Genomic DNA, 27,144 nt, shown 5'->3' with positions numbered 1-27,144 from the left:
TCTTCTGTGACAGGCCCAATCTGTTAAGTGACCTCAAACTTTGATGCTTGCTTTTTATTATGAAAAGCTAATTTTTCATATTAAAGGATCTCTTATTCAATCAGAGATCAACAGCAGTGATTTACCTAGAGCAGACAATAAGCGTAATGAACTAAATGGACTACGCAAGTATTCCCAGCATACATACACATACTACATGGGGGCGGGGAAGAACACGTTAAGCTCCACACGAATGCAAAACCCGCAACCACTTTTCCATGTCACTTTTCCGGCATGCATGATAAGAGAGCTGTAAGTTCCTGAGGCAGTCTTTGCTCCTTTTAAGAGATGTTTGAAGTAGCTGTCTAATTTCAGCTCAATAATTACCTGGGATTACCGGCCAGGTGCTATTAAAGCAATTAGAAGACAACAGCCGTTTAGGAGCACTCGGCTCTTTAGGCTAACAGTACCCTGTGGCACCTTTACAGCAGGAGGAAAACAGTAACACTGACACACCAAGACACGTTTAAACTCTCAGGAACCATGGCTTACTTAATTCATCCTCCACCTCTGTAAAAGTGGGTTGATTATAGAGTGACTACCTGTACTGTCAATATGATCCATTATAAAAACCAAAATCTGCTAAAATGCTACATTTGCTAAAGTATTCACTGTAAACTGCTTAACTGTTACACTGTAATGTTCAAATATAAATAACTAAACTGTTCTAAATAACTGAACTGTTCCACTGCAAACTGATTCAATGGCCAACTCACTGTAAACTTAATAAATTTGATAAATAAATGTTTAAGATACAAACTATTGAACTTATTCATAAGCATTGTTTAAATATACACTGCTGAACTGTACTATTGTAAACCATTTCAAAAGCTGCTTAATTTTTTAAATGTAAACTGCTAAACTGCTCAATTGTAAACCATACAGTTCAAACTACTGAATTGTTTAAATATAAACTAAACTGACTGCCTTCATTTTTTTTTAGTTTTGCCAACTTATTCGGGCTTAAAGTGTAGTTGTTAAGACTTAGTTAAATCTGTTACATGAATTCAAACTGAATAAATAAAATAAACGTAACATTTTTAAGTCGAGTTTACTCTAATGATTGACTAAACCAACACTAAAATATAAGTGAATTTAACTCAATGTATATGAGTTTACAGTATTCATACTTATTGGTTTTAAAACTTGAATGGTTTACGGCAATCTTCAAAGTTTCTTCAAAGTTACCGTAACTTATCGGGTTTTACAGTGTACTAATGTAAATGGATTTTAAAAAAACTGCTTAATTCTTTAAATGTGAACTGCTAAACTGTTCAATTGTAAACTGTTAAAATACAAACTACTGATTGTTTAAAGATAAACTGAACTGTTTTTTTTAAAGATAAACTTCTGTATTGTATCATTGTAAACTTTCAAAAACCACTGTAGTCACATGGACTATTTTAACAATGTCTTTACTACTTTTCTGGACCTTGAATGTGGTAATTGCGTTGCTTTCTATGGGAGATAAAAAACCTCTCGGATTTCATCATAAATATTTTAATTTGTGTTCCGAAGATGAACGAAGGTCTTACGAGTTTCGAACGACATATGGGTGAGTAATTAATGACAGAAATTTCATTTTTGGGTGAACTAATAATGTAAATTGCTAAACTGTTCAAATATTAAATCCTTAACTGTTTTACTATAAAATACATGGTTCACAGATAAACTACTAAACGCTTCTGTAAATCACTAAACTCTTCCACAACAAAACATGAGAAATGTTACAGACTAAAATAAAACAAAATGATCATTCCATTCTGGGTTCTTTAACATTAATGGCTTAACCCAATAACATCAATAAAAACAATAGTAAAACATTTTATGTCAGTGCATTCACAAAATAGTGATTTAAGATAATGCAGCATTGCTTTATCTTTCAAATTGGAACAACAACAACAAAAAAACAGTTCAGCGGAAACTGTGTAAAAGTTCTGCCTTCATTCACAAGCTCAAAGCACAGTGCATGTTCTTACCAAACTGCATGTGTCTACTGAAACAACACTGACAGGGATTTCTGGTGTCACATAGAGCGCGTGTACTTATCAAACGCTGCGCTGTCTTGCCCTGAGCAGCGGTCGCGGGGGGAGGGGGTGTGGGGATAGGAGGAGAAAAATAAACGATTGGCAGCGGCGTGTTTCTGCGCTGGAGGACAGGATTACAGCGCCGTTTCTTCCCACAAACAGAACATATTAAAATGAAGCTGTATTCATCGCTATCCAACACACACACACACAAAAAGAGAGGAAAAAAACAACGGTAAAAAAAAAAAAAAAAAATCATGCCGCATTTCAACATCTGCCAAAAATAAGATGGAGACAGAAAAGATATTCATTATTCATGATGGCAGCGAACGTACACACACACCTGACACATTGTGGAGGATAGGGGCGAGGAGGGAGGAGAAGGTAAAAGGAGATGAGGAGGGGGAAAACTTAATCTGTGTTGAATGAGAGTAAGAAAGATGAAGGGTGAGAGAGAAGATGGAGAAAAAGAGTTTGGCGGAGGAACTAGGAGAGGTCATGTGATCAGAACGGCAGTCTTATGCTCAAAGCTGTCATTCATTGTACATTCCATTAATATGCTCTTAAAATTAAATTTCCCTGTTGTCACACTAAACATTTTAACCTATAGACCTCTAGGGCCCAAACTAATTCTGCGAATTGCAACAGAAATATGAGGGGGGAAAAGACTTCATTAAACTGACACAATCACACACATATATAGACACACACACACTAAAAAAGGCACCAAAACAGTGGTAGCTTCAATCACACATATAATCTTTAAAAGTTGTAATCCACTTAAAATGCCTGCAGCAGCATCTATCTATGCCATGTGTGAGTTTGTGCACACACATTCACAAGGTCAGTAAACTCTCTTATACACACACAGAATAGTTTTATGATCTTAGAGAGCTGTCTGACAGAATCAGTTCCGATTTACCATTTGATTCGCCAAGTGGTGTGTTAATTATTTATCATTAATTGTTTTGTAGCACTGTGTTTGCTTCATGTAACTGCTTCTCAATTATTCAACTGCACCTTGCATCTAATGACTAAATTGTCCTTAAATGCGTGTCTCCGTACCTAGCTTTACTATTGTTTCCAATTACCTTGGATATTCAATTGTGAAAGATTCGTTGAACTGCTTTGAACCACATCAAAAGCTCAATTATAAAAATGAGAACTCGTACGGAACATGATGCTACGGGAACTCATATTATAGACATTAAAGTAATATCAAATTACTATTATAATGATATGGTCTCATTTCAAAACTGCAAACACTGAAGCCCGCATGGAAATTCAAATCACAAAGCAGCGGCCTCTCCAATGTGCGACGTTTTGAAGTGGAAGAGATTGTCATATCTGACAAAGATCAATAAAAGAAGTCGTCAAAACAAAACGATCTTTCAGATCGGAAATGTACAAATTTTGCACAAAAAAAAAAAAAAAAGATAACTTTGTAGCTTTAATAAACATTAATATGTTTCGCTTCTTTAGATTTTTGCAAACAGCAACAGTTTCATATGAATTTCATCATTTCAAATTACAAACTTACCAAGTTTTCTTACAGAAAGCTAAGTTCATTTGCCTAAGCTTGAGGCTGAGGGGGAGTTTTTTGGGCCTTGAACAAAAACACAAAATATGCAAGCATGACTAAATCACATTTCCGGGGCCTGTTTCCCATGCTAAGCTACACGGCTTTAAAAATTTAAACACAACAGCCCTCGCTAGAACATAAGAAAATTTGGGAGGATACGATCGAGAGCAAATCTCCCGCACGCGCTTGTGTGCTATACATGTGTAAGGTGGTGTAATCTAACGTTAGAGGCGGTGAAAACACTGGCGGAGAGGCATAGCCCAAAACTCAGTACTGTGTAAATGAGCTTTATCTAGTGAGGCCTGCACACGTGCGCAGCCTCACGCACACACAAAAAAAACGGTATTTAGAAGCAAAAAAGGCGACTGGCACAGGGTTAGCTCTCTGATAGAGGGAGGCAGGCATTTACGAAACATACTGAATGACTCAAATCGCTGTAACTCTAAACATCATCAACATGCGAACATTTCTGGCAAAGCGTTCGCACAGAACTTAACAACAACCTTCAAATTACCGCCACACTAAACAAACCCTATAAAAAAAAGTGACTTACTGAGGCGAATCTAGACATGAGAAAAAAACAAACAAACATATAAAAGATTTTTTTAGTGTTAAAGCAGCGTTGTTAGTTAAAGCAGGGATGAGAGGGTGTGTAGAGCAGGAAAAACTAAATCTATACAGCGCTAATCTGCTTTAGACAACACTCCTCTACAAACAAATTACAGGAGGCGAAGTTCAGCGATCTGCTCTGATAAAGCTGTCATTTATCAATGAATCCGCAATGCACACGGAAACTCATTAAGAGCAGAGCGGCAGTAATACTGCGCAAAGAAGAAGGAGGGAGAGAGGGATGAGGAAAGGAAGAGAGGGAAACATCAGGTGTGCTCCGCTCCGCTCTGCCGTCAGATCGTTGTCCGCGGAGGTACGGTCTCGTTGGCAGATGAGAGCCCTGATAAGTGAAAGCAATTAAAAAGAATATAATTACAAAGTCACCCCTATCTGAACGAGGCCTTGATCAAAACACGCCCACGTCAATACGTCGGCCGGTGTGTGAAGCAGGATCGATGGAGTCAGGAAGGAAGGCTTTTACTGTGGCATGTTTTCACGCCATCAAACGGCATCACGCATGAGAGATGAGACGAGACGAGACGCACACTTAAGATAATGAAAGACATAAAAACATAACCAACAACAAAACATCAAGCTCTCTACATGGCAAATGCCAGATTTACTTCACATTTAATGCAGTGATTCGCAACCATGGGTACATGTACACTTGGGGGTACTTGAAAGGATTTTGAACCTATACAACAGGAAAAAAAATAAATAATAATAATGAATTAAAATAATTAATAGTGATTGATGCCTTGTATTTTCCCAGTTTCTTTAAAAGGAAAGAAAAATGAATGTGTAATGTGGCCAAGTTTATCAATTCGTGTGTATATATTTTGCTTCATGTTGTCCCAAACCTGTATAACTTTTCTCTGTAGAACACAAAAGAAGATATTTTGAAGAATGTGTCGTTTTGTCCATATAGTGGAAGTCAATGATAACCAACCTGTTCAGTTACAGGAATAGCTCACTCAAGAATGAAAATGATCTCATAATTTACTCTCCCTCAAGCCATCCTACAGTAAGTGTATATGACTTTCTTCTTTCAGCCGAACACGATCGTAGTTATATAAAATAATATTCTGGCTGTTTCAAGCTTTGTATTGAATGGCATTGATTAGTTTTTGAAGCTCCAAAAAGTACATCCATTCATCATAAAAGTAATCTATACAACTCCAGTGGGTTAAAAAATGCCTTCTGAAGCGAAGTTTATAAATCTTTATAAACTATAAGCACTGGCTTCTGGCAAAGGCCGTACACGTGATCACAATAGAGTTGAGTTCGGGTGGATGGGTGACCTCTGACACGATTACATAATTTAACTCCAATTGTGTTCGGCTGAAAGAAATAAGTCATATACACCTAGGATGGCTTGAGGGTGAGTAAATTATGAGATCATTTTAATTTTTGGATGAACTATTCCTTTAAAAGGGTTAGTTAACCCCAAAATTAAAATTCTGTCATGAATTACTCACCCTCATGTCATACCAAACCCGTAAGACTTTTGTAACACACAAAAATGAACCTCATTGGTTCTCGTACGTGTCAAGCAAACATGCTTGAGCTTCCGTTTACCACAACTGATGTGTGATGAATGTTTATATGTGAATAAAAGCCTAAATTCAATCTGTTCATCATATATAGCAACTGAGTCTCTTCAGAAAATTTGGACTAAACTGCTTAAATCATATGGATTCGTTTTACAATCTCTTTATGAACTTTTTGAAGCATCAAAGTGGTAGTCGTGTAGCTGTCTATGGAAGGACAGAAAGCTCTCAGTTTTCATTAAATATATCTTCATTTGTGTTCCGAAGATGAGCGAAAGTCTTACGGGTGTGGAACGACATGAGAGTGAGTAATTAATGACAGAATTTTCATTTTGTGTTCCGCAGAAGAAAGAAAGTGAGGTGAGTAAATGGTGACACGATTTTCAATTTCAGGTGAACTATCCCTTTAAGATGAATGATAATGCTAAATGATCTCCATAATATATATGATAAAAGGGTAATTCATGGGCCTGATACATAAAGTAAATCAAAATGGGTTGTGAAACACTGCATTACTCAGTCACACAATCCCACGAGTCCAATAAGAAAGTAACACTGGACAAACAGACTGAAATCATGCACCAGAGACATGGGGAAGGTTGGACACACATGCATACACACAGAACGTTTGGTTATTAATTCTGCTGCATTTTGCCACTCAGTGGTCCAAAATCAGGCACCGCATAAATATTAAACAAAACACATTTTGATTATCTGTTACTGTGCTGCATTTTTGGTTTCAGTGAGGACATACAAATTACTTGATGCTGGAAACATCACAGCTGGTTAAGGCATGATGTTCGTAACTCGTGACTCAAAACTACCTCCTTAGTCCACTCAGGTATGCAAAAAATGGTTTATGCAGAATGAGTCACTGAACTGATATCAGAACCATGAATACATTAACATACACTATCACTCAGAAGTTTGGGGTCTTTAATATATATATATAATTTTTTTTTAACTTTTTTATAAGGAGTCTCTTATGCTCACCAAGGCTGCATTTATTTGACCAAAAATGTAATAATTTTATGTTTTAAAATGTAATTTATTCCTGTGATGGCAAAGTAGAATTTTCAGCATCATTACTCCAGTCTTCAGTGTCACATGATCCTTCTGAAATCATTGTAATATGCTGATTTGGTGCTGAAGAAACATCTATTATTATAATCAATGTTTAAAACAGGTGTGCAGCTTAATATTTTAGTGTAAATTGTGATAAATATTTTTAGGATTCATTGAAGAATATAAAAAACTGCATTTATTTGAAAAAAAAAAATCTTTCATAACAATGAAAAAGTATTCAATGTCACTTTTGATCAACTTCATGCATCCTTGCTAAATAAAAGTATTAACTCTTATTGACCCCAAACTCTTGAATGGTACACTGTAAAAAAGAATTGTTGGTTTAACTTAATAAAAGTAAAGTTACCTGGTTGCCTTAAAATTTTGAGTTCATTGAAATAAAAAAATTGAGTTAATACAATGAAGACGATTGGTTTAATCAGCAGAAATATAAGTTTCTGTAAGTTTCAGGGGTGACAACCGCATTTAAATGTGGGAGTGAATCCCCTAAATTATCATTACATGTGTGTACGGAACACGACTCAATCTCAAAAATACGATGATTGACAGCTTGAAAACCATAGCGACGTTCTGGATTTATTTCGGTATTTATGGCGTTTATGGGCTTATTCTTGTTTGCTGATTTTTCTAGCAAGGTCTGGCAACACGAATGAGTCAAGACTTGTGATTCACTGAGCATACAGAAGAGAGACATTTCCGTTGAACGTTAAAAACCACATTACCAACTAGATGTTCAGTTCGGTTCTGTACACACTGCATATAATTTCTGTAAATGTGGTTGTCACTCCCGTATTTTACTGAACTGTGTGTGTACTGACAACCGAATTTAGCTGCAATGTGTACATGGCCATTATGTTATCTGAACCACATTAAGTATTGAAGTTGATTTGACAAAAGAAAAAATGTATAATAATTTTTTACAGTGTAGTGTATAACCACCCTCATTTACACGGTGTACAATTCGCCAGTATGCCGTGGTCAGCCAATCACAACAGAGGTATTTTATGTATAAAAGTCTTAAAGGTACAGTAACAGGTTAAGCCTACAGATCAGAGAAAAGGTGGGAACTTGTCATTTACAACTGCCTTATGATGCTAAACTAACCATGACTAACATAACTAAAAAATAAACTCAACTAAAGAAATAAAAATACAAAAATAATATGACAGTCAAATATCATACCTTTAAGAGGTCCACATTCCATCTTCATTTCAATAAGGGGTATAATATGTGTGTGTAGCATGTCGGATATTAGAAGTTGAAAGGCAGAGGTTGAGGGGTAGTGGGGGCCAGTAATAATTAGGGGCCGTTATTGATCAAAGCTTGGTGGTATACAGAGGACTGTGGGTAAAAGGTTCTCCCAGTTGAAACGGGTTTAAGGCCACACACCTTCAGGAGAGGAGAGACCAGGAGAAGATTAATCTAAAGTTACTCTCTCCATCTCCACCATGTCATTCAAACTGCTCTCGGCCTTAAAACCTCTCACTCACACACACACACACAGACCTCATCAGCTCTCTCTCACTCATGCACACACACACTCTCGATCCTTGTGTACACAAACGAACACACACAAACTCACTCCCATACACATACAATCATCAAATGCACACACACACACACACCTGCCTCGTTCACATCAAACATGCAGAATAAGGCGATTTGGTCAATCTGCAGCCGGCCAACTTCCCCACTCAAACAGGTATTCTTTCTAGAGATTACACTAAAGATTTGTTTTCATTTCTTCGCAGCCTTTTTTCTCATTCTCTCCCTCTCGTGCTCCCTCTCTCTTTCTCTGAAGCCAGAAGTGTAATCCCTGGCAGATAAAACTAAGGACTTACAACAGGAAGATTACTGAGAGCTTTGTAGCCTGTGTGTAGCAAGTCAACGTGGGTATTGGAGAGCTCTTCAAGTGCTTAACTCATGAACTGAGCTCACACACATACACACACGCAGGAGAGGAGGATAATGATAGTGGTATTACAGTAACAGGCTCAAAACATTCACACACACCTGCCCCGACGGCTCGAGGACCCTCTAAGTAGTGAAATGCTAACTGCCGTGCTGTGAACTGCTACAGATCCGATGATGGGGATGCAGAAGCCGTTTAAGAGGTAAATGAGGTCCATCCAAAACCTTTTGGATGGGAAACAAGTTCTACGTTTGCCTAGAATCTGATCAGGATAGGCACATTGAGCCAAAACACACACCTGGACAAAGTTTCCCTGAGGTAAAGCCAGTACACTGATGCTTGTGACATTCTTAGAGCACAAACATCTTTCACAGACATGTTGAGGAGGATGCTTTCTCTCTCTCCTTCTCTGCCCAAATAGCCCTCACTTTATTTATATTTTCATCAAATGGAGTGATTTTACAGATAAAAGCTCTAAGACTTTCTCTCTCTCTCTCTCTGTCCTAAGGCCTTAAGGTCTTAAAGAGTCTCAGATTCTCAGGTTCTGTCCTGCATCACTCAGCGGTAGAGGGACGGCTGAGGGAGATTATTCTGGTAGAGTTTCACAGATTATGAGGGCACTATTGGGGTCTTACTGCCCCTCTGTCAGTAGGGGTTTCGTGGCCTCTCCACAGTTCTCTGAGGGGATGGGCGGTCCATGTTCAGGAGCGGAACCAGGCCCCGAGCTGGGCTTAACCATGCTCCCTCGGACTTGGCCCAGGGTTCAGAGGGGGGTAACTGGACCAGGGTGAAATAGGGAGCATAAAAAAACTTGACAGGGTTTTTTGTAAGTCGAAGCTGCCTTTTTGAAATGTGTCATTTACAGTCAAGATAGAGGATATATATGGTATATGTGTGTGTGTGTGTGTGACCTGTGCTGGCAAAATGAGTTGTGAATCACAAAATGCGCACAGGCTAATTTCGAGATACAGGCAAAAACAAGTGAAAAATGTCAATTTTGGTCAAAATTGAGGTTTTCACAAAAATGAGTTCATTAAGCCCTCGTCTAGCAATCCCAATGCTCCAAAAAGCAATTAAACATCTAAAAATATCTTTATTTGTACGTTTTCTGAGGGGAGTACCTTTCCTTTGACCATGAAAAATGCAGTTTTCTCTGCCTGCTTCTAGCGCTTCCTCTCAGCACAACTTTTGTTTTAAAGCACAGTATTCCAACTTTGTTGAATATTCATAGCGAATTTTGATAGTATGAGTCTGAACAAATGAAATGTGATTTTCAAACTCATGTTGATGTAAACAAAATGATCTGACTCACATTGACTGACAGATCTGATGTGCGCGCACAAAGACGCCTCAGACAGCACGCAATCCCGATATACACAGAATTAAAGTATTTCAAAAAAATCTGTATTGGTGAGTATTCATGCAAATATTATCTGTTATGTCTTAAGTGAACGTTTGGTTAACTGTTGGGGAAAAACGTCTGATGTGTAACATAGTAGATCCATGCGGTACTGTAGGTCTTAATATAGGTAGGCTGTCTGTTTCATTAATGTTAATCAAACAATTGTGGAATCATGGAAAAAAATGTTGAATATATTTTTTTTTTCCTATAAATATTGGTTTTGACTTGGTTTGTGCCAAATTAGGTGTTATTTAAAGGGATTTTAAGGTATGGCAGCTAGGTGATTTTGTTTTGGAACCTTCAGAAAATTTTTCTCAAAATTGACTTTGCTGACTCAACTTCAAAAAGGTGTAGTAATTTTTTGTCGGATTCCAACAAATATTATATAACATTTTGAAGTTTTATTTAATTGAGAAAACAATAACTCATTTTTGAAAATTTGCTCATTGCAACTCATTTTGCCAGCATACATATACATACACACACACACACACACACACACACACAAACCCGATTCCAAAAAAGTTGGGACACTGTCCAAATTGTGAATAAAAAAGGAATGCACTAATTCACAAATCTCATAAACTTATATTTTATTCACAATAAAATATAGATAACATATCAAATGTTGAAAGTGAGACATTTTGAAATGTCATGCCAAATATTGGCTCATTTTGGATTTCATGAGAGCTACACATTCCAAAAAAGTTGGGACAGGTAGCAATAAGAGGCCGGAAAAGTTAAATGTAGATATAAGGAACAGCTGGAGGACCAATTTGCAACTTATTAGGTCAATTGGCAACATGATTGGGTATAAAAAGAGCCTCTCAGAGTGGCAGGGTCTCTCAGAAGTCAAGATGGGCAGAGGATCACCAATTCCCCCAATGCTGCGGTGAAAAATAGTGAAGCAATATCAGAAAGGAGTTTCTCAGAGAAAAATTGCAAAGAGTTTGAAGTTATCATCATCTACAGTGCATAATATCATCCAAAGATTCAGAGAATCTGGAACAATCTCTGTGCGTAAGGGTCAAGGTCGGAAAACCATACTGGATGCCCGTGATCTTCGGACCCTTAGACGGAACTGCATCACATACAGGAATGCTACTGTAATGGAAATCACAACATGGGCTCAGGAATACTTCCAGAAAACACTGTCAGTGAACACAATCCACCGTGCCATTCGCCGTTGTGGCTAAAACTCTATAGGTCAAAAAAGAAGCCATATCTAAACATGATCCAGAAGCGCAGGCATTTTCTCTGGACCAAGGCTCATTTAAAATGGACTGTGGCAAAGTGGAAAACTGTTCTGTGGTCAGACAAATCAAAATTTTAAGTTCTTTTTGGAAAACTGGGATGCCATGTCATCCGGACTAAAGAGGACAAGGACAACCCAAGTTGTTATCAGCGCTCAGTTCAGAAGTCTGCATCTCTGATGGTATGGGGTTGCATGAGTGTGTGTGGCATGGGCAGCTTAAACATCTGGAAAGGCACCATCAATGCTGAAAGGTATATCCAAGTTCTAGAACAACATATGCTCCCATCCAGACGTCGTCTCTTTCAGGGAAGACCTTGCATTTTCCAACATGACAATGCTAGACCACATACTGCATCAATTACAACATCATGGCTGCGTAGGAGGAGGATCCGGGTACTGAAATGGCCAGCCTGCAGTCAAGATCTTTCACCCATAGAAAACATTTGGTGCATCATAAAGAGGAAGATGTGACAGAGAAGATCTAAGACAGTTGAGCAACTAGAAGCCTGTATTAGACAAGAATGGGACAACATAGCTATTCCTAAACTTGAGCAACTTGTCTCCTCAGTCCCCAGACGTTTGCAGACTGTTATAAAAAAGAAGAGGGGATGCCACACAGTGGTAAACATGGCCTTGTCCCAACTTTTTTGAGATGTGTTGATGCCATGAAATTTAAAATCAACTTATTTTTCCCTTAAAATGATACATTTTCTCAGTTTAAACATTTGATATTTCATCTATGTTGTATTCTGAATAAAATATTGAAATTTGAAACTTCCACATCATTGCATTCTGTTTTTATTCAAAATTTGTACAGTGTCCCAACTTTTTTGGAATCAGGTTTGTGTGTGTGTATTAATATTATATATAAAAATATTATATAAATATTATAAAAATATTATATATATATATATATATATATATATATATATATATATATATATATATATTTATAATATTTATATAATATGTTTATATATATTTATATATACAGTACACATACACAAATAAACATATCTATTAGAGCTGTCAACATTAACGCATGCGATTAATTCAAAATCCTTAACACGTTGCAATATTTTAAAACATTTAACGCAAAAAATTATGGAAGCATGTGGAATTGTCATAATGTAATTTACGTCACGCAGTTAGATGATGTTAAAAGTCCATGCTGATTATATCAGAAATGGCACAGAGAATTATTCATTCCAGTATCTGTTTCCCTTTTTAAACATGAACTCTCTGTCATATTGTGTCATTGTATCTTGTATCTGTATCTGAGCCCTCCCGTATCGTGCTGTTCCTGTCTGAACGGAATGTCGAAACATCCCACCGCTGTATGGACAGATGAGATGAAAACTGTGTTTCTCAGCTGGATAAAGTAAACCAGCTTCTTGCTATGAAAGTTTTGATGGATGAGGATTGCAATCAAAGTAAAGACAATTGTGGTGACCTACAGGAGTCGTACATTAAGTACGCGTGAGTCTGTTATATTGATGTGCAAACAAATCATGTATGAGCGTGCTCTCGACGCACTGATCGCACATTGTATTCATGCACAGACAAATTTCAGTACATTCACATTGTTTTCACAAACATTCAGGATAATGTTTGGATTTGTCCTGTGTGTGTTGCTGTGGACTGCAGGTCAAGGTGGTTGGTTTAGGTTTTTTTTGGAATCTCCATGTGGTCCTGTTCAGTTTTGCAACTTGACTTGTCTAAAATGTAAACAAGCTCTTTGCTGTTGCACATACCAGTGCTTCCCACACATAGACTTTACCTTGGCGGGCCGCCCAAGTATATTTGCTGGCACATTTTTGCTTTTATTGTTTTTATCCCCTTATACTTTTTTAACCGCCCAAGATAATGAAGCCATCCACGTTTGATTTAGAGGCCGCTCACATGTCGTGTCTAAAAACGTGTGGAAAATGTATATGTATAAATGAATAAAACATTTAAAATAACAAACTTGGGCGCGCAATATATATACACATATATATACACATACATATATATGTGTGTGTGTGTTATGATTATTATATGCAAAATTTTAAAAGCACTCTTTAATTTCTTATTGTTAAACTTCTCATCCTGGTTTGAAGCATTGAAACAACTGATACTACAGAGAAAAAGAACCAGAAGCAATGAAATGACCATGTGGAGTCAAAACCCACCAGTGTTCACACAAACTAATTAAAAAATGCCACTGCCATCTGCGAACTCAATTAAATAATGTTAATTCACTTTAATTTCAATTTATCTATGTTGCAGTCTGAATCAGACGGAGGGAGTGGAAAACAAAGAAGTGTAATGAAAGTGTAACCTGGCCCTGTCCCTCCCACTGTGGGCTCTCAGGTCATGAATACCATCATTTAATTTGGTCTGGTGATTAGTTCTACTAGTTCAGAACCTTTTCATAAACTTATAAAAACTGAGAAAATGGAAGGTTACTGTGCTAAATTATTTAGTCACGGTTTCTTTGAGGGAAAAGACAGATAAAATAAAACCCAAGTGAAAGTGAACATGACTACACAAAGTTACTAACATCTTTGTCAAAACTTTGAGTTTTTCGTCTTGGTTGTGAGAGAACTAGCCCTAAAGACGGTACCGCCTCACTCCGGAGGGCTTTATGTAAATCTAAAGAGCTTTGCAGTGACTGCGTTTGCCGTTTCTTTATATTAAAATACAGACCATAATTTATGAAGCGTGAACTGATGAAAATCCGCAGATCAGTGCGTCCCTGTGTGGAAGACTGCTGTTAAACGACAGAGAGGAGAAAGGGGTGAGCAGGGAGGTGTAAAATCGCTTCACTGGAAAAGACAAACGACGACAGAGGAACGAGAGAGATAAAAAAAGGAGGAGAAAAAGATGTACTAGTGAATCAGAACATCCCTTTCTACTTTCGCAGCCCAAAACATCCTATTCCACTCTTCCTTGATACGTCCAGATTAATTCTTTAACCCATTTCAAAAACAGCATCCTCAAATGCTAATATATCAAAGTTCTTGAGAGCTAAGTACAGTTATCTAGATCTTTCCATCCCTGAAAATAAAATGTGAAAATTACTAAACTTATTGTCGCTTTTACATGTAGCTAGCAGACAAAAGTTAGCTAGATGAATCTGGATACAAATAAATACAAACTTAAAAAGATGCATTCAGTAGTTTGGTGCTAATTTAAAAAGTTTAACATTAAAAAATAGGTTGTTTTTGAGAAAAAAAAATCAGCTAGCTAAAGAACTACTGAATGCACTTTTAACACAAGGCAAAATCATGTCAAGTTGTCAGCAAAAACAAAACCAAACATTGTCTTAATAAATAAAAAATAAAAAGCTAAACTAACCACTTATTTTAGTCATTTATTTTAGACATCAAGCAACACCTTTGTTTTGAATAAGAGACCTCTAGCAGCGAAAAATTACATATTGTGCCTTTAAAACAATTCAAATGTACAGTATGAAAAAAAAATAGATATTCATTTTGAGATTTGCAAAGCTCAAATATTAGGCCGTGTTAGCAGAATGACGATGAACTGAAGGGAGCATCCTTTTGAAAATATTAAAATCTATAGCAGATTGTGTTTACAAGACCATGATGACATTACCATGCGCGCCCCCAGATTCCCTCTGTGAATGTGTGTCTTCGGGGCTGCTTTAATCCAAAAACTACTTTCAATAGTTTCAACATTTCCATTTATTTTGTGTTTTCAGAGATTATCGCGGTGTCCTATTCATTTGTTTTTCAACCTGCACCTTCTGTCTCACCTCAGGTCTATGCGTGTGCAAGGGGGTTCGTCCAGCAAACACATAAACACACATAGAAAAGTCATAAACAAGGCCTTTGGGCTTCCCCGTATCTTTATTCTGGATGTGTGTCTCTAGCTAATCCCATTTGACTTTTTTTCATGCTAAGGTCATCTCATACACCACACTCAGAGGAAACAACCTCCGCACGCATTGAAAGAATGGAATCATAATCCATACAAAGTGCATGTGGGATAGAGATCGAGGGAGCACATGATCAGAATAAATGGGGTTCTGCTGGATATGTGACATCTCTGATCAAAAAACCGAACATTGAGAATCATTCTGACGGACCAATCACTCTGGTTTTAGTCGGACAGATCTGCTGTGAGTCCAGCGGTGTAGTCACTGGACAATTCGGAGCACAGACCCATGTATCCATGAGCTGAAGCTTGGACCACTTCCTGAGGAGATGTTTTTATTTTCCTGATATCTATGTGTGTGTGTGTTTCCTCACAGGCCACTGAATTTGGGTAATTAAATGTTTAAGTTGGGCAGGACTTCTCAGGCGCGGACACACACACAAGTGCTGTGCTGTGATAAACCCCTCGCTATAATTAAATATGGACTACATTATAACGCACACACTCGCAGGCGTAAATAAAAACACTCGGCCTGTGGGGATTTAATCTGGCCATGTATAAGCCCCTCTGCAGCGGCCCGACGCCTTGCTCTCATTCACACTCGGTGGGCTTCCTTTCGCCCCCTGCACCCTACGCCCCACACCCTCAGCCAGAGAAGGACTGCAGAGCCAGTTAATTAGACTCACTAAAGCATTGAGTGAAGAGAATCATAATGCATATATAACGATCCTACAGAGCAGCTAATACATGCCTGTATTCAAATGCTCAGAGTGAAGCGTGCAGGAAGAGGACAGAAAGCAGACGAGAGGGATGGAGTGAGTGGTCCTGGATGTCAAAAAGTAAAATGAAAGGGGAAAACAAGAAATGTGGAACTGTTCGAAAAAATGAGCGACTGAATTATACTTTTTTTAATAACTATATAATATTTAATAACATTATATAGTTATTTCAGAGTGACCGAAATGAAAACTAGATTTGCCTTTTCCTGAAGGAAATGACATGCCCAAATTACAATTTACTTTCTATTAAAAAAAACAAAAAAAAAAAAACAAAAAACATGTGATCTGGATGTTTCACAACTCACAATCACAAGACAGTATGCAAATATTAGTGACATCATCGCTGGCAGTTTTCTATAACTGAGATTTAATTAATAAAATGATTAACTACAGTATGTCAGACAGGAAATACAAACCTTCACCTATCATCCATCAACCTCAAATATGGCTTATCATTTGAACTTGTAAGTAGTAGCAACTTCACAGGGCTGCTCGCTCTAACATTAACCTAGATAAAAGTGTGCTATTATTAGGCGCATATCCAAGTGTTTGTGCGGAATGTGGAAGCTGAAGTATTAGCGCGCTTACTGCGTGACATGGAGGCGCCGGTGCGATCACTTGCATTTTTTCTGATAACAGCGGAATCAGCTATATATATTCCATCATTTTTGGTCATACAGATTAGAGTATTACATCATTCGAAACTAAAGGGTTTACTTTTATTTGTGTAAACTCACAATAACAAGAAAATATTGTGCCTTTGTAAAAATAAAGAAAACAAACAGCATGCGCTTTCTGCCGTCTCGGTCTCCGTGAACTGGAGCGCATCACAAAAATAAACCGAAACTTAGCATATAGGCTACTTGCCTCACAGACATGAGAAATATATCTATAGAATGCTTGAAATGTCTACTTTTAAACAAACCAATTCAAATAGAAAAGAAATACTCTCTCCTGACTATACTATACAAGTCAGCATCGTCAACTTCATCTTTGCAGCTGACACTGACTCAAAACAGTAGTTTATTAATAAATAATTAAAATGTCTGCTTGCTATTTTTTCCTGACATATTCATAATCATTAGGCTACTTTTGCCGGGGGCTTTGCGGCAAGCTTTATGCGTGCGTTTGAGCGCAAAATAGGCTATGTTACGCCTATATATATATTAAAGGTGCTCTAAGTGATCCTGGGTGGAGTAACTTCCTGTTGACGTTCGAAGTGTTGTCAAACAAAACAGAGGCTAGCTAGACCCTCCCTCCTCCTCCTCCTCCTCCTCCTCACCCTCCCCTCCGTGCTTCCTGAAACAGTCATGAACGCGCATTTAAAATCATTCTCGTCGGTTATTGGCTGGAGCATGTTTATTATGTTTCGTGGTCCAGGCTGCACCTGGTAGTTTTTGATGACGTTTTTGGAGCTTGTGGCGACGACAGAGACCACGTTTTTTTACAGTGTGTTCAGGGGACAGGCAGCTAGCGGATAGTGAGGAGATGTTTGCTGTATGTGACAAAAAATGTTTTGGCCTAAAAACGTGTGACATCACTTAGAGCACCTTTAAGCGCTCATTATGGTTTAGTATTCTCCTCAGTATATATTAAAGTAACTCAGTTAATATAAATGTGCGATTAGTTGACCAATGGGTTAAATGAATGACTAATAGTTGACTAGAAAGATCTTTAGCCGGGGGCAGCCCTCATTAAAAGTATAAAGTATTCAAAAATACAGGCAAAGTATATAGTTTAAAGTGAAAGCTAGTATTTATCTACCAAAGAAAGATCAATGGAGTCTGTACAGCTGTGTTCCAAAACCTACTGAGCTGCCTACTTGGACAGCATCATAGGCACATTACCTAAATAAAGCCTTTTCCGAAAGGTAGACTGGTCTGTGAACTACCCTTTTGGTCAAAATCTTAGACAGCATTTCATCACAATGCAATGTGACAAGCTCAGTAAAAACTGATTTACATTTCATTCAATACCAAAATTCGAAAGAAAAAATATTTAAGTCTAATAAAAAATTAACTATTGGATTGACTTTTTTTTCATGCTTATTAGTGCATCACATTGATAGCGCAACAACATGCCAAACTCTATTGGAAATAAAGTCATAATGTGTTGAGGACAACTTACCTTAGGCGAGGATGAGGCCAACTCTCTCCCTATCACAGCTGTGACAGCTGAGGGTGCCAGGGCAGGTGGAGTGGATGTTCCTTCAGGAGCTAAAGTCTTTGGTGTGAGGCCTCCAGGGGCCACAGCAGGGTTGGGTCCAGCAATAGGAGGCTGAGGGGCCCGGCGTTTGGTGCTCATATCTGAGGTGTTGCTGTCTGCACTGGAGGATCTGGGCTCATAGAATGGGTTTGATCTGAGAATGGGAGAACAAACTGTGGTATCAGCAATAAAGCTTAAGCAAATTGGTGAATCACAGTAGAAATGGGATATCTGTGTTTTTGTTCACTCAAAATGTAATTACCAATTAAAATTTGTTAGTTTAAAATATTTAGATTTTCTGCACCTTTCCACTTGTCTGTCTGTTACATGTATGTGTGGTTGTCTTCAGGTAAAGGAGGCATCAGCGAACATTATTAGCCAATAAAACGCTCTGCTGACTACGAGAAGGACCAGGTGCTCCAGAGGTCACATCTTATGAACTTTGACCTGTGGCCTCGTCAGAGGGCTCACTGACAGGCGGACACAGACGTCCGCTGGCATCAATACACACTGCTGTGTAAAGGTCCATCACTCATCACAGACACACACACACATACATGAACACACACACAATGAAGAGAAAAGACTGAGCAGGTATTCAGCTGAAAGACAAGGTTAAAGACAAAGTATCCCAAGCTTCCAAGCTTATGGACAAAGACAGAGAGCGAGAGAGCAAGAGAGAGTGAGAAAAGAGGTAGGAAAGAGCTGACAGAAATGCAAACAAGTTAAGAAAAGAAAGAAGTGGAAAGTGCAGTCAAAACAACTGGAGGTGAAAGAGAGGACGAGAGACAGAAAAAGAAAGATAGAAAGCAAATTAGAAAGAGAAGGTATAAGAGTCAGATCAGTTATAAAAAATATATATATGTCTCAAGTACAGTATAACCTTTTAAAGCCAATCCTGTGACCAAACAAAATTGGAAAAAAATTATCATTTTAAATATTTATATAAATATTAATATTTATTATATAAATAAATATTTATCTATATAAATTCTAGCTTCTTTTTGTTAAGAAAAATAAATAAATTTGAGGATATACACACAATACAGGTATATTTAACATATTTTGTCTTTCAATATATTTACCATATAGTTCAAAAGTTTCAGTCAGATTTTTTGAAAGACAATGCTTTTATTCAGCAATAATGCATTAAAAGTGACAGTAAAGACAACTATAATATTAGAAATAGGGCTGTCAAGCGATTCAAATTTGTAATCTAATTGATTACATGATGTGGCGATTAATTAATCTAATCTAATTTAATCACACATCAATTTAGGCAGAGAAACTACTCCCAAAAGATCATTTGAAGTCATTATTGTGTAAAGCATCAAATAGACATTACAAAAAGTAGCTCCAGAAAGAAATATTTTATTCGATCCAACATAGAATTTTTTACACATTAACTTTTGGACCATGAGGTTGAGTAAATGATGACTGAATTTTCATTTTTGGTTGAACTATACCTTTATTTTTATTAATATGGAAATATGAAATTATTTAAAATTAGACTTTAAAGGTGCTCTAAGCGATGTCACAGGTTTTTAGGCCAAAACATTTTTTGTCACATACAGCAAACATCTCCTCACTATCCGCTAGCTGCCTGTCCCCTGAACACACTGTAAAAAAACGCGGTCTCTGTAGTCGCCACAAGCTCCGAAAATGGCAACAAAAACTACCTGGTGCAGCCTGGACCACGAATCATAATAAACATGCTCCAGCCAATAACCGACAAGAATGATTTTAAATGCGCGTTCATGAATGTTTCAGGAAGCACGGAGGGGGAGGAGGGGGAGGAGGAGGAGGAGGAGGAGGAGGGAGGGTCTAGCTAGCCTCTGTTTAGTTTGACAACACTTCGAACGTCAACAGGAAGTTACTCCACCCAGGATCGCTTAGAGCACCTTTAAATAAGAAACAAACTTCCAGTAGGTGGCGGTTAATGTCTTAATGATGAAATCGTTCATTCATTCAGTCGACTCATTCAAACGAATGATTAATTCAGTAGTGATGTAGCTTAAATGGTTCTCTTCACTTCAGGATTGTGGACTTGAAGTGGTGCTACACAGACCAATCGGTATATGACATCAAAGTACCGCAATTAGCGAAGAGGTGGCTGTTTGCTTCTGAATCTCTCTTGCTGTACTTTGATGTCATACATTGATCGGTCTGAGCAGCATTGCTTCAAGTCCAAGTCTTTTATGAATGGTCCGCTGAATCATTGGTTTCACTGGATTCAGACATGAAACACTGCTGTGCATTGCGTGGAGATGAACAGTTCTGCTTTGTCTTTATATTTTCATTAGCAAAACTGAACAAAATAGACAATAGTGTGTCTAAAGTAACAAATATTAACTTCTTATTAACTGAACTGTTGTATAAAATTATATACAATTGTAATTGCTCTCATTATATAGGCTATAGGACAAAAACAGCACTCATGTAATATTGCACTTATTACTCATGTGGTATATGATCTAAATATGAGACAAAAACTCAAACAGGGGCATTTTTGCCCCCATATCTTGAAATGTAGGGACTTTATGACTGCATTCTTTAGGCTTCATCGCACAATGAGTTGTTGCCCTGCATCATATTAATCATCAAACAACTGTATGTAATGTCAGATGACCTGCATAGGTCTGGGGCGAGGCAAGTGCGTTAAATGCGTAAAAATTTTAACACGCTATTTTTTACCGTAATTGACCCTTCGCAAAGACCCGCCCCCCTTAGTTACTGTTGCTTTGTCCGAGAAGCCGTGGCGCTGTCACGCCACACACAGTGAAAAATACATTGCGGAGCAAAGAGGATACTAACAACACGTCAACAGACAAGACAAAGCAGGTTACTTATGATATTAAACAAAGTTCCAGCTTTCAAACTGTGTAGTTTTTTTTAAGAAATTCAAACAATAAAAACCGTTTTGTGGCTCTTTAATGTGTCGTGACCATGGTCGTGACAGATTGCTGTAGCGCATCAGCTCAAGAGGCTTGTAAACCGATCATCTCTTCCTACTAGTCCATTTATAGTATCAAATAAACAGGAATGAACATGAGAATGAATGTTGTTTTAAATGCGGAAAGACGTCAATACACACAATTTTTTCAAGTTTAACTCCACCTAGGTTAATCTTCTAACTACTGACTGCTTTGTTGGACAAAATGGCGGAATCGGCGTTCTGATTGGTTAGATCGCTTGTCAATCAAACTCCCGGTGAAGGGTCAGTTAAACTAATTAACATGTTAAATCCACAGCCCTTGTTATAAAAGATTTCTATTTCAAATAAATGTTGTTCTAAAAAGTTTTTCGTTCTGCTCTCATTATCTCTACATAACGTCAGGTTTGGAAACGCGTGCCCCTGCTGGAGCACTGTGAGTGAGTGAGGGACGAGAGAAATGCAGAGATGAACAGACAAGGCCAAAGAATGTGGGGAACAACAGACGCCTTGTTCCTGCTGAAAGAACTCGCTCACCACTTTCTTCTCTTCCGACAAGTGCTTTTCTCCTTCACTCATACACACATGCACACACACACACACTCTCTCATGTACTACTAATGAACAATAGAAGAGCAAACAGAGGTCAAATTTTGTGTGTTTCTGAACCGAAATGTTTTGCTCAATTAAAAAAAAAAAATCACTTAAAATAGTCCCACAGTGTATCCCAGAATTCCTAGACTTACTCATCAAGCTCATCCTCCTCTGTCCTAGTTGTGTTGGCGTACAGGTATTTGCTCATGTCCACTGGCCGGACGTTCTTCCTCTTGCTGCTTCTGGGTGGAGATATTTTAGGCTGGGGGTCAGGCTCGGGTTCAGGTTCGTCAAACGGGTTCCCATATTGAGAAGGATCCTGGTCTGTGTCAGTCTCATCAAATGGGTTTGAGGGATAAGAGGTGTCCTGATCATACACAGGCTCATGATCTTTGATAGTGGGCCGCACATGGGACTCAGGAGATGGTTCTAGAAATACACAAGCAATGCAAAACATCCCCACCTGTATTATTTAAATTAAACCCATGATTACAGCACTATAAAAGTCACTTCTTCAATTTCAAGTCAAGTCAACTTTATTTATATAGCACTTTATATAATACAGATTGTTTCAAAGCAGCTTGTACAGCAGCTCTAAAATGAAAATAGTGTCAACGTTCAGCTGTTGATTCAGTTCAGTTGTAAAGATAGTATCCCTAGTATCAAATGCATTTATATAATTAAATATTATCTTAATGATTTTCCAAAATCCAGCTGCAGTAAACATTCCCTTTTCACTTAATACATCAACACACATTGTTAATGAGTACAACCTGCCCTGTTGATAAAGGGGCAAAGGGGTCACACAAAGGGTCAAGGGTCAATCCTTACCATCCTCATCCGGGTCACCAAAAGGGTTAAGGTCAACCGGGTCATTAGGTTCATCGAAGGGGTTGGAGCTCATGTTGCTCTGGTCTTGGTCCTCCTGATCCAGGAAGTTCAACTTACTGATCAGCTCTAAACCGTCAACATCCATCCACAATGATAACAGAAGAGAAAGGGAAAGAGAACATCATTCATCAGTCCAAAAAAAAAAAAAAAAAAAAATCAATCCACGAGAAGAACAGATGACTTATCAGGTGAAACCTTTAAAAAAAAAAAAAAAAAAAAGCAAAACTATGGTAAAAAATAACCAATAAATAAATTGTTGACATCTGCACTTTGAAGTGAACCGCACCAAGATCCTTCAGATCCAGAGCCGATGTAGGGTTTCATTCTGAATCATTACTCCCAACATGAGCCAGCTGGCCAAAAAACAGTGTGTGTGCAGGGTGTGAGAGTGAAGTGCTCTCTGAGGTGATAAGAAAGGTGTGACGTCTCTGTTCACTCCACCACCATGGCACCCTGGCCCATATTAGGCCATCAGAGCGCTCAACCACATGACCAGAGGCATCTTTAAAGACATGTGTTCCAGGATCATCAACTCCATGGTCACGGAAACAAAGCTTTTCAGTGGGTAGTTGGGTTCACTACAAACTGCAGAAAGTGGAACGAGGGCACAAGATCACAAATGAAGAACGCTAAATAAGGAGAAAAATATAGCATGTGGGGGGAAAAAATATTTATGAACTTAACAGATGCTCAAATACACAGTACAACCACAGGGATGGGGAAAAAAAGGAGAAAAGGAGAAAGAAAGAGATAGAGTGTGAACAAAAGAATGAAAGAAGGTGAAAGCTGAAAGACCTTCAGAAGAGGAGGCAGGTTTATTTGCTTGCTTTAGGCAGTCATCTGGATCTCCATCTATTGAGCTGAGAGCATTCAGCTGCCTCACAATTTCTGCAAACAGCACAACATATACTCACTCAAACCTGTATAATGCAATCGGAGGTATGCAATACATACAGTGTGTGTGTCTCTGAACAGAGTCTGAAATGTGTCTTCGCTCTAACAAACTGTTAAAAACAGATCGGATGGCATTGCTATGGCAACAAAGAGATTGCTAAACCCATACAATGAATAAACAACTCAAGCATTTCCATAGGAGCTCCATACATACACTTATACAGGGATAAAAGCACTTGGGCTTAATGTTAAGACTCCACAGTTTGAGGGGTGATGGGGGCTGGATTATATCACAGTATCTTACACACAAACACATAGACATATGCACATGCAAATGCAAACATACACTCATAGGACATATGTTGGATGGACCTTATCACACATGTGTATGAAAACCTACAAAAAAGCAGCTAATAAACAAACTTGACCAAAAACAGAACAATGTAAACAAGGACAATAAGTCTCCATTTGCAGAGGCAAATGCACACATATGTGCACACACAGACAGAAACTAAACCACAAAAGAAAAATTAAAGGTGCCCTAGATTATGTTTTTAAAAGATGTAATATAAGTCTAAGGTGTCCCCTGAATGTGTCTGTGAAGTTTCAGCTCAAAATACCCCATAGATTTTTTTTTTATTAATTTTTTTAACTGCCTATTTTGGAGCATCATTATGCTGTGGCCCCTTTAAATCCCGTGCTCTCCGCCCACAGAGCTCGCGCTTGCCTTAAACAGTGCCTTAAACAGTGCCTTAACAAAGTTTACACAGCTAATATAACCCTCAAAATGGATCTTTACAAAGTGTTCGTCATGCATGCGGCATGCATGCGTCGGATTATGTGAGTATTGTATACTGTTATATTGTTTACATTGATTCTGAATGAGTTTGAGGCTATGCTGCGTTGCTAAAGCTAACATTACACACTGTTGGAGAGATTTATAAAGAATGAAGTTGTGTTTATGCATTATACAGACTGCAAGTGTTTAAAAATGAAAATAGCGACGGCTCGTCTCCGTGAATACAGTAAGAAACGATGGTAACTTTAACCACATTTAACAGTACATTAGCAACATGCTAACGAAACATTTAGAAAGACAATTTACAAATATCACTAAAAATATCATGTTATCATGGATCATGTCAGTTATTATTGCTCCATCTGCCATTTTTCGCTGTTGTTCTTGCTTGCTTACCTAGTTTGTTGATTCAGCTGTGCACATCCAGACGTTCTGCCCTTGTCTAATGCCTTTCATAATGATAATGTTGGGAAGGTGGGCTGGCATATGCAAATATTGGGGCGTACACCCCGCTTGTTACGTAACAGTCGGTGTTATGTTGAGATTCGCCTGTTTTCCGGAGGTCTTTTAAACAAATGAGATTTATATAAGAAGGAGGAAACAATGGAGTTTGAGACTCACTGTGTGTCATTTCCATGTACTGAACTCTTGTTATTTAACTATGCCAAGATAAATTAAATTTTTCATTCGAGGGCACCTTTAAACTGTAGCTCAAATAAAACCGTTGTACATGAACTGAACTGAGACTGAAGAAATTAAGAGTGAAGAATGATACGCTGAAATTTACAAGGGACCTAAAATCCACACACATCTATTCTAGTTCTTCAATTGCAATCTAGAAATAAATATCTGGTTTATACACTTTATACAACTGAACCATACAGTCTTCGGTAACCACAACTGGGAAATTCTAGGGGGAAAAAAATAGAATTGAATAGAACAAAAAACAAAAAAAACAGAACAGAAGAAACAAAACAAAACAAAAAACAAGGGAAAAAAGCAAAAAGATATTAAAAAAAAAAAAAAAATTAATAGATTTACAATTAATAATTATAAAACAAAAGAAAAATAACCTAAATAAAATTGATTAAAAAAATTAAAATACAAGAAACAAAATAGAACAGAATAAACAAAAACAAAAAAAACTCCTGAAAAACTTACATTTCACTGCATTTGTACTGCAGTGAAATACTGTGCAAACAATTAGAACTGGAACAGATTAAACAAAGGAACAGAACAAAAAGAAAAAAACTAGAAACAGAAAATCTCTGTGGTGGTCTTGTGTTTGTACAGAATTAGCAGATCCACTGGTAAAGGGTTTTCATATGAAATCATGCCTCAAGTCTCACCTGTGATCTTGGCGGCCTTCTCCTCCTGGTTCACTCGGTTCTCCTCATCTTCCTCATTCTCTTCTTCAAAATCATCCAGATTGCCGATATCAGCCTGCTTCATGCTCATCAGACTGGCCAGACTCTGCATATCTTCATCACTACACACAGAAAGAGAAACAGACAAAAGCACAATATAAATCTAATGAAATTATCATAAATGAGACACTTCACACGGTACTCATTAGGACTGTTCGTCAGCAGGCCTAGACAGAATCCGAGGACTTGTTTTGAATTTATTTTGGCACAAAATGTGAATTTATGGATTTAACTACAGTTAAATTGAGAACGGATTAAGTATTGTTCATTTATTTTTTTGATAACTCCTCCAGACTTGCATAAAACACTGAAAACTGTTAGTAAAAAGTGAATATGGCCTTCCATTCACTGTGCTTTTGTGTAAAAAACATTTTGTTACACTGAAGGAGATGGATGGAAGGAGAGAAGAAAGCCAGGTTGACATAGAGAGCGCGAGAGATGATTGTGTAAAGGGAATGCCCTTCATGGTCCTGCTCATAAGAGGCAGTGCAATACGGACATGCATTCCAGCCAGGGCATTCACAAGCACGGCGAGATAACGCTCCAGGATTAACTCCCTCTCTCCCTTCCAATGTCCCCGTTTTCTCGTTCTCTCTGTCTATCTCACATTTCTTTATGAATGCGGTCCAGTCTTTCTCTGGCGGGCATGGAGCTTATTTGAACTTATGTAATGGGGTTTATTTGTGTGCTGTTGACATGATTCCCATGGGTTAAGAGCGGTTACACTTCCGCCACATAACCTCTGTCACACACATGCCACAAAAGCCACACAAACACACATATAGTACAAGGGAGAAATCACATACACTCATACAATCTTCTTGCCTCCTTTATTTAGAGGCAGGCAGAGATCAGAAGCAAAAAAGAGGAAAGCATGGATATTGCGAGATGAGTGAAGGAAAGATATTTACATTCTCAAGGCCAGTGGCTGGAAATATTCAATATGACTTCTGTTTGTTGTGACAAGCATGTCAAAGAGCAACAGCTCACGTCTTAGGCAAAGTTCTCCAACAGGATTTGATTTCTGATCTTCTGAAATTTTCTTAGCAACAGTACCCAGGATAAAAAATTTGAAAATGAATTCTTAGTAATATAAATTTGATTGCCACAAGTATTTCTTACTAACTATGAATTGTATTTTAAACTAATAGAAAATCACTCAAAGTGTCAATCGCAGAATCGTTATATGTGACCCGTGCTGACAAAATGAGCCACAAAATTTCTCTAACAATCTCTATTAAAAAACCTTCAAAATGATGTATTATTTGTTGGAATC

General features: G+C 37.8%; 1 protein-coding gene across 1 annotated transcript in view; it reads right to left on the bottom strand.

Moving 5' to 3' along the window:
- ehbp1 (EH domain binding protein 1) overlaps positions 1 to 27,144 on the bottom strand; it is a 162,351-nt gene that overhangs the window by 78,181 nt on the left and 57,026 nt on the right. Inside the window, 5 exon segments of the mRNA XM_048191236.1 lie at positions 18,254 to 18,485; positions 22,010 to 22,286; positions 22,689 to 22,814; positions 23,544 to 23,636; positions 25,791 to 25,930. Of these exon segments, the coding sequence (XP_048047193.1) occupies positions 18,254 to 18,485; positions 22,010 to 22,286; positions 22,689 to 22,814; positions 23,544 to 23,636; positions 25,791 to 25,930 (868 nt within the window).

The sequence above is a fragment of the Megalobrama amblycephala genome, linkage group LG5 (assembly GCF_018812025.1).
Source record: "Megalobrama amblycephala isolate DHTTF-2021 linkage group LG5, ASM1881202v1, whole genome shotgun sequence".
Taxonomy (NCBI): Eukaryota; Metazoa; Chordata; class Actinopteri; order Cypriniformes; family Xenocyprididae; genus Megalobrama; species Megalobrama amblycephala.
Note: the sequence above shows the minus strand (reverse complement) of the source record. Positions and strands in the feature narration are given on the sequence as shown.